This window comes from Rhipicephalus microplus, chromosome 1, assembly GCF_043290135.1.
Source record: "Rhipicephalus microplus isolate Deutch F79 chromosome 1, USDA_Rmic, whole genome shotgun sequence".
Classification (NCBI taxonomy): Eukaryota; Metazoa; Arthropoda; class Arachnida; order Ixodida; family Ixodidae; genus Rhipicephalus; species Rhipicephalus microplus.
In genome coordinates, this window is record NC_134700.1 from 170430968 (window position 1) to 170445462 (window position 14495).

At 47.8% G+C, this 14495-nt stretch overlaps 1 protein-coding gene across 1 annotated transcript in view; it reads left to right on the top strand.

Annotated features, from left to right (window-relative positions):
* LOC119178423 (uncharacterized) overlaps positions 1 to 9845 on the top strand; it is a 48345-nt gene extending 38500 nt beyond the window's left edge. Inside the window, exons 2-3 of the mRNA XM_037429623.2 lie at positions 1814 to 2136; positions 8905 to 9845. Coding sequence (XP_037285520.2) covers positions 1814 to 2136; positions 8905 to 9327 — 746 coding nt within the window. The 3' untranslated portion in view covers positions 9328 to 9845. The remainder of the gene's footprint in view (positions 1 to 1813; positions 2137 to 8904) is intronic.
* The last annotated feature ends 4650 nt before the right edge of the window (positions 9846 to 14495 follow it).

Sequence of the window (14495 nt, forward strand, 5' to 3'; positions counted from 1 at the left end):
CTAACTTGCAACTTCGTTTGCCATCCGGGCTACCACGATGCGCTGAAACTTAACTGTGTCGCATGTGGTTGGGCGTGGCATTTACGAATTCGTACTCTCGTCTCCTTGGAATGGCGAGCACTTCGTCATGCAACATCTGCGCCTGCGAGGAAACGCTTGAGCACATTTTATGTCATTGCCCAGCATACCAGACCGAACGACGTATTGTGGAAGCCAAGCTCTGTCAGCTGGATTCACGGCCGCTTACAGAAGAGAAGATCCTGGGACCTTGGCCGACGCCTTCCCATACGCGCAAAGCCACGAAATCCCTCTTGTACTTTTTAAGGACCACCAGACTTTACGACCGCTTGTGAAAGAACTGTGCGAGACCGCGCCATGTAGTCTCGAGCTGACTATTCATGCTCCTCTTTCTTACTCCTCTTGTTTTCTATCTCTTTCCGTTCTATTATTCTCCTTTTCGCCCACCCCAAGTGTAGGGTAGCCAACCGAGCCAAGCTTGGTTAACCTCCCTGCCTTTCCTCTCTATTTATCTCTCTCTATCTCTCACTGTAATACGAAATTTGGTCTCTGTGACGCTAGCGAAACGGCCGCGAGCTTATCATGAGCGTGGCATGTAGTCATGTTGTTATATGACACGCATGTCATGATTTTCATGTTAGAGTCTGTCACTTGTGTTCACCGTGAAATTATGCCATACCATACCAGTTTTGCAACATGCCATGTGAACGAAACCACCGCAAGAGCTGCAGTACCATGAAACATAAATCATCACTTTCATGACATACATGTCATGACTTTCATGTTATTACTAGACAAATATGTTCTTCATACAGTCATGTTATGCCATACCAAGTTTGGTATCGATACCATTATCGAAACGGCCAGGAGAGCTAAAAGTCGTAGTTGGCTAGATAGATAGATAGATAGATAGATAGATAGATAGATAGATAGATAGATAGATAGATAGATAGATAGATAGATAGATAGATAGATAGATAGATAGATAGATAGATAGATAGATAGATAGATAGATAGATAGATAGATAGATAGATAGATAGATAGATAGATAGATAGATAGATAGATAGATAGATAGATAGATAGATAGATAGATAGATAGATAGATAGATAGATAGATAGATAGATAGATAGATAGATAGATAGATAGATAGATAGATAGATAGATAGATAGATAGATAGATAGATAGATAGATAGATAGATAGATAGATAGATAGATAGATAGATAGATAGATAGATAGATAGATAGATAGATAGATAGATAGATAGATACGCTCAAAGTCGCCGAAGTTCACTAAGAAACGCTTCGCATTTAAAAATGTAATAATAGGAGCTGCCGCTAAACACGTGCCATGGTGTTATTTAAATGTTAGATTTCTCGCAGTGGTACTGCGCTATGCAGAAAAGCCTAGTGCCAATTTAAAGGCAGGCTCGGCGAAGTTGGCGTTGTAGGCGGGCGTTCAACAACATGAATTTCTCGTTTCTCTCTTCCTTTTCAAAGATTTTGCATTGCATTAACTTGTGGCATGAACACACAAGAGCCGCAATTCAATGTTAGAACCAATATTTCAGCACGGGGAAGATGTAGTAACGGGCTTTTTCCACCATAGAAAACAAACAAAATTGGACGGTGCAGCAGTGTTTATTGTTATGTGCCATATATTGTTAAAACCGGTATTGTTATGAATGATTTACACTCCGTCTTGACCTTGTGTTGCTTCTCTCTGTGCTCGTGTATTTTTTCCCTCAGAATGCAAGACAACCTTGTCTCCCAATTACACGTCCCTCTGCGCAGGTCGGGTGGTGGCCACGTGCGCCTGCGTCCGCCAGCACGAGACGCTATTCTTCGTCGGCATGTACGCGGTGCGCAAGCACCTACAGGGGCGCGGCATAGGCATCCGGCTCTGGCGCGCCATGGCCAGGCGCCTGGGAGACTGCAACGCGGGCCTCAACGCCGTGCCCAAGCACCTCAGCACGTACCGGGACCATGCGGGCTTTGGCCACCTCGACACTTGGAACACGCTGGTCTACAGCGGCACTGCCGTCAGCACCGACAAGCTGGCGCGGCCCACGGAGGAGCTGCGCGCTGTACCGGTCACCGCCAACCTGTTGCCCCAGGTATATTCTAACATGCGAGATGAAATGAAATGGAATTGTTTATGTTGTTCGAGGTATACCGCATCCAGGACGGGACCGAGAAGAGGACACAGAACACATACACGGCATTAGTTCTGTGTCTTCTTCTCTGTCCCGTCCTGGATGCGCTATACCTCGAGCGACATGAATAACCAACAAGCCCGCCGTGCAACCTTAGTGGAATTGTTTATTTGCCTTTTACGTAATACAGATTACGAAATACGTGTGTAAAAAAATCTGTGCTCGGGCAGCTTGACTAGTTGGATTTTGTTTAGAAGTGAGGCAATGTTACACATAAAAAAAAAAATTTCGGCAGATCCCACGTACCTTGGGAATCGACGTTATTCGAAGCATACGGAGAGAAGGTGACCATGTTGCAATTTTTTACTGAGTGACACGTTACGAAATGACGCTAAATATTTGTAGCAATATTGCACGCACTGACATATGTTGAACAATTCCAGATGTTTATATAACCAGTTGTTTGCGCTTGCGTAACGATGCCAATAGCAACACGAATATTAACAACAGCAGAAGCGGTATAAGCTGCTATAAAGCGCTGCTGCTCGCGAGGATCGTAGCCCTGGACACTGCTACATAAATAAACGTTGCGGATGACATCTGAGTGCAACCTGACCGGACGGCCGTATCGCAGAAGTGCTTATGTAATGTTTATAAAAGTGGAAAGCCAGCGCTGCAACCACAATTGACGTTTCACGCGAATTATAGGGTCTATTTGTAAGGTGCTTTCTCGGGACGGCTTTATGCTTTCACATAGTCGAGTATACCTCGTACTCTAAATCGATAACAACTTTTTCTAAACACAGTTCCAAGACCTGAGGGACTCTGCGGTAGGATACTTGATTGCCACGCATAATGCCCACAATGCTAGGCTTTGATTGCTGCTGGAATGCTTTGATTGCATTCGTCAAGTCAATGCTGCGGATGTCCGCTTTTTCTTAAGGAAGCATTAATATTACCCATGTGTGTCCTCGCCGTTTCTGTGTGGATATAAACTGTCAAACACCTGTGACGCATACCAGTGACACATACCCGCCCCCTGGTGTGTGCCTCTGATTTTGGAAAAGTGTTTGACGACATACGTGAAAGAATTATGACATTATTCATGTCATGACCAGTTAGTCCTATTCGTCAAACCATTTAACCTCCCATACTAATTTTGGTTTATCTAAGTTGAGGGAGTGAGACGTAAGCGGCTAGAAAGATAGATACGCAGACAGAAGCTCAAAGTGTCTACAGTACGCAAAAAATGCCTCGCATTCAATGAACAAATTCACTTATACTTGATCTTACAAACACAAAACCACAAATATATATAACGTATACTTGCCCTGTTCCAGCACACGCTTTCATCTTGACAGGCAACTAAATGAAACAGGTATATACATTACAACACGAATCTATGCCTAAACCTGCATAATTTTCAGTTATTCTGTGAGGAAGGACGTAAAAAGATGCAACTGTACCAATTTATAGTTGTTTAATAGTGCAGTTATTGTGTAGTGAAGTATTTGTTTTCCGTAGTTTGAAAAGGGTGTTGGTACTAACTAATCCACTAGGTGTCTGGTGCCGTAACTTGGAGCGTTTCTTTGAATTTGTGTGAGATAACGTAGATTGTTAATATTTCGATGACTACCTTGTTTGTATGTATGACTCAAAAGATATCTGTATAGATTATGTAATGTGTCGGGTTGCGCGAAAGGGGAGAGGGGTGGCAGGAGGGTGGTCATCTCCCAAGTTATCTAAGAAGGGCGTCAAGCCCACCACAGTTTAATGTGCAGGGTTAGGGTCATGCAGGTGTTGAAGACAATGGCTGCCGAGGGCGCCTGTTTGCTTCGCACCGTCCCCCCGAAAAAGCCGAGAACTATTTGAAAGCCTTCGTGAAGCAGCACGTCATTGCTTTATTTTCATGTCTGAATCAATATGTTGGTCGGAGCTTTGGAGTACGCAAGAAATGCTACAGCTTCTCGGTCATAGGGGCTTTACCGCGCAGTGCTCCTCGCGTTCTTGAACTTTTAAATGCGAATGCATTTTTTAGTCGGGCTATGTCAGGCATCCGGCGTTATCCGCGGCATCCGCGGCACTCCCTCGCCTATAGCAACAGCTGCGGGCGCGCGCGCATATACTCGCCCCTAGCAACCGAAGCAAGGGTGCGAAAACTGTAGCAGAGGGTAAGTGCAGGGCTTCGCCGCTCCTTCTCTCACCACTCGCTCCCTCTCCTTCCTGCACCTCACTTTCTCGTCCGCTAGCGCCTCATTCCAACACCGACTAAATTCCAAGGCCGAAAGGCTGCCGCAGTGACGTCAGAGGGTGGAGGCCCAGTTACCCAACTGAGCATGCTCAGTAAGACTTTTTTTCCACATCTTTTATTCGGCCCAATCAAGCCGCAGCAGCTGCGAGAGCGGGAGCGTTTGTTCTCCTAAAAGGCGAACGAAACACCGGCTTTCCGCAGCGTTCGCGGCGTAACTGGGCCTCCACCCTCTGACGTCACTGCGGCAGCCTTTCGGCCTTGGAATTTAGTCGGTGTTGCTCATTCTCGACCGTTCGCAGGCTGGGCGCCTCTCAACAACATTCGACAATGTGTGCTCGAGACGCCGCTGTGAAACGCCAACGCCGAGCTGAGAACGCTGCCTGGGCGCCTCTCAAGAACATTCGACAATGTGTGCTCGAGACGCTGCTGTGAAATGCCAACGCCAAGCTGAGAACGCTGTTTTGTTCCCTTCGTGGTATTTTTAACCGTGCGCGCTTGCTTCTAGAGCTGGAAATGCATACCGCGTTTCTCACTGCAGAAAAGCACCAAGTGCGGCGAAAGGCGCTATTGTCTACACGGTGTAAGAAAAAGAAAGAAAACATTATTCTACTAACGCTCTCTGTGTTCCCACGTCGAGAAACGGCGTTATGGAGGTTATGCAATGCATTCGCATTTCCTCACGATTCCCTTCGGGAAGGTGGAGGAATTTTTTCCTGTTCAAGTTTCGGAAACGAGAGTGCTCCTCACGGATATTACATTAGGAATCCTGTCACAGCTTTCGGTGACCTGTGTCCTGCGACAGTGTTCTCAGCTACGCCAGTCGAACACCGTCACGTTCTCTGGCTCGCAGCCTCGCACGCCGTCGCACAATAGTTTGGCGAATCCGATCGCGTGCACCCGCATGCTGTGGAGAGAGATAGAGAAGTAACGTTTATTTGAACCCGTCCAGAATGGCAGGGAAAGGAGGCTTCGGCCTCTGCCCCCGATCATGCTCCTAGTCATCGGCCGGAATCCATTGGGACTCGGCGGCGGTCAGCGCGAGATGATGACGTTGTTCTTCTGCGTCGTGGCTGTGTAATAAAACCTCCCAAGATTCTACGTTTCTACTTGGATCATTGTAGGAAGGGCAGGTCCAGACCATATGCACTAAACCTGCAGTGCTAGTACAGCGCGCACATCTGGGGTTAAAGACTGTGGAACTGCGACGCAGCATGGTCGCGTCATAAACAGGCGCAGAGACTGTGCCAGCTCGTCAGTGAAAAAATTGCCCGCAGCTTCCCTCGGGGGAACACTGAGGAGGATGCGGAGCATATAATTAGTTAACGGGGTGTTAAAGTGCGACTTACTTGGGTCGATGGCTAAATTGGTTAACGTGGTTGTGAAATGGGGTGTTAAATTGCGACTTACTTGGGTCGATGGCTAAATTGGTTAACGTGGTTGTAGGAGGGGGGAGTGAACACGTACACACGTATGCGAAAGGGCGGTGCTGGTCGAAGGGACGTCGATCATTGTGTTTGTGGATTCGTTGGAATTCATTTCACCGCGACCTTGGACGTCGACGCGCCGTACAAACCAACCAACGAGCGGCAACTGAGCGAGCGAGCGCCGACCTTGAGTATATATACAGCGTGACGGCGCATGCACTGTCAGCTGTCGAATGTTCGAGAAGGGGGAGAAGCGCAACGGCGCATGCGCGCGCGTCAGCTGCCGATGTTCTCGAAGCGCGACGGCGCATGCGCGCTGCATTATACAGCTAGCGAATGTTCGTGAAGAGGAGAAGCGCACGCGGTGTGTAGAGGAGGAAGGGTGCACAGATGGTGGAGGAGTGAAGCGCACGCGGTGTGTAGAGGAGGAAGGGATGCACAGATGGTGGAAGAAGGAGGAGGAAGCTTGCGGACGGCGCCGCACTACAAGCCTCGAGTATTAGATGCTCCGCATCTAAAACCTACAGCACTTCGCCCACCGGTGTCTGCTGCCGACGCCGAGGCAATTGCACGAGACCTGGCGTTTTCAGTGGCGTCTTCGTTTATACTGGTTCACACCGCCTCTTCGTTTACACTGGATGCGCTTCATACAGCTCAACCCAGAATTCTCGGCACAGTTGGGAAGCTCCTGACTTCTTCGTCACTCGTGCCAAATTTTGTCGTATCTTGCGCTGTGTTGAGCTTCCCGTGCACGCACGTCACCGACTCGCAGGACGTACCACTCCCATTAGACGCAGAACCTAAACTTGCCGGCCCAGACACTACATCTATGCGAAAGCGCTCGCGTCCAGTGAGTCGGGAAGCGACGACGAGGGTGCCTCGCGGAAAACAAGCAGTAGTGACTGAACGTCTCACGGCTTCGTCGCTTACCACACCGTCATGTGCCACGCTTGCGAATGAGCACACCGTCGCTCACGACACGGATGTTACCGACGAGTCCGAGTTTTAGACCGACCTCTACAGGTCGAAGAAGCGCTGTCAGCGAGCCGTGACGTCTCCGGGACCCGCTGCGCACACTGGTCCTCGTCCTGCCAATGCACCTACGGCTACACCTGCCCACGGTTCCCAGGCCTGCCACAGCTATTCAGGCCACTCCTGCAGGAGTACTTGCCACTGCACACACCATACTGCCCTCTGCGTTGTCGTCGCTAGATTCAGGCATTGTTCTTTTCTGACCGGCAAACGACAGTGCTTTCTTTCCCCGCACCTCCCGCCTTGCCCTTGCGCAAGCTTTCTCTGTGCGGCCCGGAGCCAAGGAGGTGCGAATAAATACGAAAACGAACATTGTAGCAGCAGACGCATCTCTTGCAGAATGAATGGATTACCTCGTAGCTACTTCGGAGCTCGCAGGAATAACCGTGACTGCCCACCCTCCTGCTCACCGTTCACAAAGCAGTGGGGTGGTGCAAGGCGTCGACGGCGACTACGCCGACGATAACCTCCTCGCAGAAGTGATGTCCGAGATACCAATGATGGCAGGCAGGTGACAAGGGACCTCAGTACTCGCGATTCTCGTCTCCCGTCTCTCTCGCTCGGTTCTGCCCTTTTTGCATGGTATTCGAAGCGAGGCCACCCTGACATCACCTGCTTCAGCGCCTGCGGTGCGGACGCTATGGGCATCCCTGCCGCTTGCCGAGGACCAGAGTCGTGCCTGCGGTGTGGTGGCCGTCATGGAAAAGGTGCCAACTGTACCGGTAAAGTAAGTTTACCTGCACTGCGACAGGCCACATTCAGCTGGCTTCGCTGACTGCCAGCTCTGGCAAAGCGAGCAGCGCCTGACCATCATCGAAGCGCCAGCTCCCACCTACCTGCCTCATCACGAGGCTCAAGCAGCCTTTCGGGCAACCCGTAGTGAGACGGGTGATCCTCAGCTAAAACAGACCACAGGCAACAGCTACATTGCCGTGGTGGGAGCTCTATTTAACGTGGCAGTTAACTCTACCCATTCACGCCAGTCAGGCGCACACAGCGGAAGCCACCTGCTGGTCCCAAGCTGCAACAGAGCTCTACTAAGCCTCGGCCACACACGAGGGCATCTTCCCAGCTCCATGTGGACCAGGAAAACGCAAACCTGAAGCTCCTGTTAAACAAGAAGGACAAGAAGGACACGAGCGCTCGTCTCCTTCGTGTCCTTCTTGTCTCTGTGTCGTCGTTCTGTTCTCGCGCTAGAACTATCGTCATGTCATACCAACTAGCCCAAACTGCCACGCGCTCCTGTTAAGAGTGGCTGCAGACCTGCTGCCTCCTTAAAACCAGCTACGCTCCATCTGCCTTCAGGCAGGTGGCTTGCACCCTCATAGCAGCCACCGTAGTTGACACTCATATGCGTGCTGCGGGGAACCGCCGCCGCCACCACCTGTGTGTGCTTCAGTGTAACGCTGATTAGTTACGGCGGCGGCATGAAGACATGTCCTAACATCTACTGCAGGGCGAGTATGATGTGAGTGAGTGCGATTTGAAGGTGGTTTCCAAACGCTAAAAACGCTAAAGGTTTATTTTTACAGTCAGAAATGCCCACACAATCAGTTTTAGTTTTGTTATGAAACCTTCAAATAACAAAAATACAAAAATAAAAACTATGCGCAAATTACCTTGTGAACCAGATATGCCCCCACGGTCAGTTTTGTTCAAATGTGACGAATTCTTCAAAAAAAGCTAAAAATACAGGATTTCCAAACGCCATGACCTATAGGCTAACGTTTGTGGCCATAAATCAATAAATTAATTGATCAACTTTATTTTGTCTATCTTACAAACAGACAGAGGAGCGGCGAATGCAAGTTATCTTTTGACAGCGAAATTTCATATCATTCATTGTGCCTTAAGAGCCCGAAGTAATAAGGGGGAGGGATACATATGTACCCACATATCAATTTTGTTCTAGTGTGATGAACCTTTTTTTTTTTAGTACAATATTTCCAAATGCTATAGGTGCTAAAAGCTTATTTTTGTGGAAAGAAATACCTCTTTCTTCGTGGTTTTTATGTGTCGCAGGTTATTGCTTACGACGCCCTGGTACACTGTTACAACCGCGAGAAGGCGGTCACCTACACCGTCTACGACACGGACGGGTTTGCTCGAGCCGTGGTACGGCGGCGGCCCGACGGCAGCGAGGTGGTGTGTGGCTTCGGCAAGATAGGCACCAACATCCTGGGCGGTGCCATGATGGGGCCCCTGTACGCCGAGGATCGCCGGGCAGCCGACGTTCTGCTGCGTGCTCTGGTGGACGGCAACCCGCTGACGCGCGTCAGCCTCACCATGATGGTGGTCGACTGCAACCCTGACGGCGTCGGCTTGGCCGAAGACCTGGGCCTCGAGTCACACATGCGCGTGCCCCGGTGCTACCGCAAGGCCATCGTGCCGGCCCGCTTCGAGCAGATATTCGCGCAGCACGACCTCAACTTCTCGGCCTTCTAAGACGAAGTCGCGTTCGTCACGCGTACGTCTGTTGGCGGGGTCGGCGGAACGTGGCGCAATGCCGCTTAGTTCGCCGTGTAACGTTGCCCAAGGCACGTTTCCTCTCAAAGCCGTTGGTCTCAGTCACTGCGGCAAAGAAAGTCTGAGCGTATTACTCAAGCTCCAGAACGTATCGATCGTACACCCTTGCGGAGCGATTGGAAGAGCACGTATGTTCGGACAAGTATTCGACTCTTTGTTACCCTGGTAATGACGTGATCGTGTGCGGTCAGCTTACTTCGCCCCGCTGTTCGCGCTCCTTGTGATCCTTCGTCATTGCATATTTGCGCATTTGGTTCATATATATTCTGCGCATATTGTGCGGATAGTTTACTGCATCCCTGTTTTGTGTTTAACAAAGCTCGTGCATACTAAAAAAAAGATGCTAATGTATATCCCGGATCGACATATCTGGTACGGTTACACCAACGACTTCCGTTGAAACGCTATACCAAATAAATAATTATTGATCGTTTTAATATCGACAACTACGCTACCATTTAGTGTAATCGGCGCTTTAGTTTTACTGATGTGAGTGCGGCAAAACCTATTCTTGCCTGCGCAAAATAGTCGAATGAAGTGAGAGGAAAGTACTAAAGGGACACTAAAAGCAAATATTAAGTCTACGTTGATTGTTGAAATGATGGTCCAGAAAGTTTGTAGTTTAACTTTTTGTGCCAATGAAGTGCTTATATTTAAAAAAAAATCACGTTTTAATGATTCGCATCGCGTTAGCGCACTTCAAATCACCCGCCTGAAATCGGCCTTTTAGACGTCACTGTTACCGTGCCCAACGTTGCCCGCCTTTACTACGCGGCTACCGACACCAGAAGCAGCAGAGCGAAAGTAGTGAGAGCAACAGTAGCAACAACGGCCATTCAACTGCTTCTTGTCATCTCGGAAGCCAAGGTTCTGCTTGCTTGGTTGAGTTGGGTTCCTCTAGATGGCACTACCTATCCAGCCTAACCAGCCGAAAACAACTTTTAAACCACTCGCGTTATTCCCCAGAGTAATGCCAGGCTATTGTTTCTTTTTTTGTATATAAATCAAACGGAAATGAGCAACAGCATTTTATTGCGTCTCTCGATGCACGGAAAGTTGTTTATATTGCCGCTAGTTTTATTACTAGTGATTATTTGTAGTCAGACGCGCTCACATCTTCTGGGTCGTTTCGCAAATGTACCACTCGTGACACACGTCATGTGAAATATTTAGCTTAAATTCTTGGTAATTAAGGCACTGCTGTTTACATAATTGCTGTTTTAGACATCATGCATTAAGCTTTTCCTCTGACGTAGTCATTTGCCTTTAGTGTCCTTTTAAGCGAAATATTATTGTATATCATTCAAGCATGAGCCAGTGCGGGGAGCTTTTGATACAGTATATAGCCGTGTCAATTGAGATGGTGGGTTCACCGATAAGCATTCGAAATGGGAAAGTGGGCCGTAGCGCTATACTTGTATTGCGGTGAAAGGGACAGTCTTTTCAGCAACAAGTCATAGATAGGAGGTAGAGAAATATATTTAAGGAGATAATTATTGATATATTTATGTCGTCGCAAGACAGAACTTAGTATTTAAGATGCTCTGAAGCAAAAAGATGCCGTGCTAGGGGACCTGTGAAAGCTCTGCTCTGCCGCTCACATCCACTCTCGTCTGATGCGCGTTGAGAAAACACTTCCAGATGGAGTAATCCACCTAGCTACCCCTCCGTGTTATCGTTCTACCTCCCAACCCCATGCTACTAGAACAGTAAGCCTACAGTTGATCGAGCTGATTCGATTATATTAAGCTTATGTATTCCTCGTGCGTGTATGGCTAGCACATGTATGGCAGTAATTTGCCGCCACATACACAACTGACTACGTCTGCCAACGTTTCGTGTATATATTTAAGAGGGAAAGGCTGGCAGGTTGATTTGAATAGAATGGCGCACTTACAACGCTGATAAATTGATACACTGCAAGGAAATGACGTCTGGAGCAAGCCCTTTTTCAAGCGCTGCCCACGTGTGAGACGGTGCGCGCTGCGTTTCGGCGCAAAGTGTTCAATGCCTACAAAAAACGCTGTGTTCTCATGACAAGTACCCGGGCTGAGCGTCGCGGTACTTTTCTTCTATGAGAAAATCCCCGTGTGTTCCACATGAATAACACTCGAGAAGAGAAAGGGATGAACACTCACAGTAATATACCTACTTTTATTTATTTCGTTTTTTTGCGTGTCTAATGTATACATAATGAACATAGCCTGAAACACTGCTCGTATGTCAGCTGAAAGTGCTTATTATGTCTTTCCGCTAGTATTAACAGCCGAGCCTCCACTGAAAGAATATTTAACTGAAGAAGGTGAATAATTGCAAGCATAGATTAGTGATGTCTCAGGTGGGGAGATCAATATACGAACCACAGCAGTGCGCACGGGGGGGGGGGGGGGGAGGCCTCCTAGTCACCTGTGAAGGGGGGGAGGGGGCGCAAAATTTGCCCCATACATTGACTCAATAGGGAAAGGGATACACCGACGATGTACCTTGCCCACACCCCACCTTTTGAAGGGGAACTCTGCGCACGCTTATGATACCAACTGATGGTTCACGCATGAAATGCATAGATGGCGGTGCGGCCGCATCTATCGACATTTGCAGCTCGTCTGAGAACGAACAACCCTGTGCAGAACACAGCCTTGAACTAAGCTCTACTAGGTGATTGGTGAATACGTAGTACGAAAGCAGATGAATGTATTTGCTCATTTTTTTGTTGAAATCAAAATTGCATGGCAAGAGTCCCACCTGATGAATACGCGATATATTATGCTGATTTGACTGTTTACTAGCGCGAAACAACCTGTGGCGCTCTTTTCGGACCTCTACAATATGCACCTTGGGGACAGCTCTCGTGGCAAACATGGCCACTCCTAACCTCAATAATAATAATATCTGGGGTTTTACGTCCCAAAATGAGGGTATGATTACGAGAGACGCCGCAGTGGAGGGCTCCGGAAATTTTGACCAGCTGGTGTTCTCTAACGTGCACTGCTGGCGTCGCACCACACTGGTCTCTGCCATTTCACCTCCATCAATATGAGACCACCGCGGCTACATGATCGAACGCGTTCCCTCCGGATCAGCGGCCGAGAACCGCTACACCACCGCGGCGGACCTACTCTTAACCTCAAACTGCACTATTTAGATAAGGGTAGTAATGAAGTAAAACTTGTGTGGGAACCACGAAATTCTTGCGATAAATGTTGAGCCCAACGTTATGTATATAGGACGAACGCAGAAATCACACAAATGCACCGGTCTTTTCGTCCTCCTTTACTCCACACAGCGCCGGTAACCAACTCACCTATCTGTAAGGCATAACGTAGTCAGTTTATCTCCAATGTTGTATTTTGTGCCCTTTGTGAAAATGATGGGAAAAAGAATTGTTGATTGGTATGTGGGGTTTAACGTCCAAAAACCACGATATGATTATGAAAGACGCCGTAGTAGAGGGCTGCGCAAATTTCGACCACCTGGGGTTCTTTAACACGCACCCAAATCTGAGCACACGGGCCTACAGCATTTTCGCCTGAAAAGAATTGTTTTAATGACTACACTTTAGGCCTGATGTACCTCTAGCCCATTATCATCACTATATCAATGTGTACAGCATCAGAAATGGCCACGCAGTTTACCCTTACAAAGAATTCTAACGTATAGGCGCCCGCGTTAAATACAGGTTTGTATGAGGACTTCTTAAATTGTCTCGAAGTGAGGAATGCAGCCAAGTTGGTGTTTGAATATCACAGAGGGTATAATTAAGCTGCTCAATTATTGGGAATGCGGTACTATTTAGTCCTTTACGCAACGCATCACATCGAAGGAAAAAAAATTCTTGTTATGTAGCATTATTTTTTATGTTATGCACGCAGACCCTTCAATGAGCTGTCTTTCAATAGTACTTCTTTCCTCGCCCTATTATAGTTTTTATTAAACTGTCATTTCAAACCAAAACAAAAAAAAAAACTGTTCAATATTGAAATTCGTACGTGCTCTTTTCACGCTATTATTCCTGCAGTGCGGCCAAAACGGAGTCGGAAGAATCACTGCTGGCAGCGTTCTCTTGGGTTTTTATTTTCTTGTTTTTTTTTTTCTATCTCCCACATGGAAGCCACGCAGGGGTGTCAACAAGTCCGCTGTCTAGAACATAAATTTTCAAACGAAACATAGTAATGGTCTCGGGTATCGTCAGCAGCTGCTTGCGAAAACGAACCACAGCATCTGTCGCTTCCGAACTAAATTTTTGTCATGTACTGTCTGTATGGTATAAACCGCGTCCTCAGAACCTCGCTCCATGCTATCGGAACGACAACAGTTGAGAGCGTGCTGTGGCTAGCGAGCAACGGCTTGTCCACGGGTTAACCACCCCCCCCCCCTCCGGCGCCTTGTGTTTACCTTTATTTACCTCAGCCCGATGCTTCTATCGAGACGCCATATACATAGTGCACGTTCGCGTTTGCACTCCTCGTTACTGCGTTTTAACGCCAGTGAAACTCTATCAAAGCAGTGTTCAGACATCGCCAGCCTTTTGTCATTTTTATTACGCGCCAGCACCGTTCTATCGCAGCCGAACTCTGTTGCATGTGGCATATGCCGCTGTAATAAAAATGATAATTGCTGGGGCTTCAAGTCCCCGAACCGCGATATGACCATGGGGTACTCTGTAGCGGAGGGCTCCTACAGTTTCGACCACCTGAGGTTCTTTAACGTACATCTAAGTCTAAAAGCACACAGAGCCCTAGAAATTAGCCTCCGTTGAAGTGCGGCCGACATGACCGGGATATTATCATAAGATGTAGCAGTTGTATTGGAAAACATAGCAGTTGTATCGTAAAACATTCCAGCTGCGTTAATAAGAGATAATAAAATGAAAAATTCCATTTAAATGATATTATTGCGTACAGAGGAGCCACCTGTCTGCAATGATCTCATTTCATTATTGATTTGATCTCATTTGATTCGATCACTTGTCCGCAATGATCGCGCAATCAGGTATATATACCTACTTGCGCGACAAGATCGTGGCTTCTCCAAGAAAAAATGACGCAAATTCAGACAGATCTAGATTAAATGACAAGTAAACAACTGTA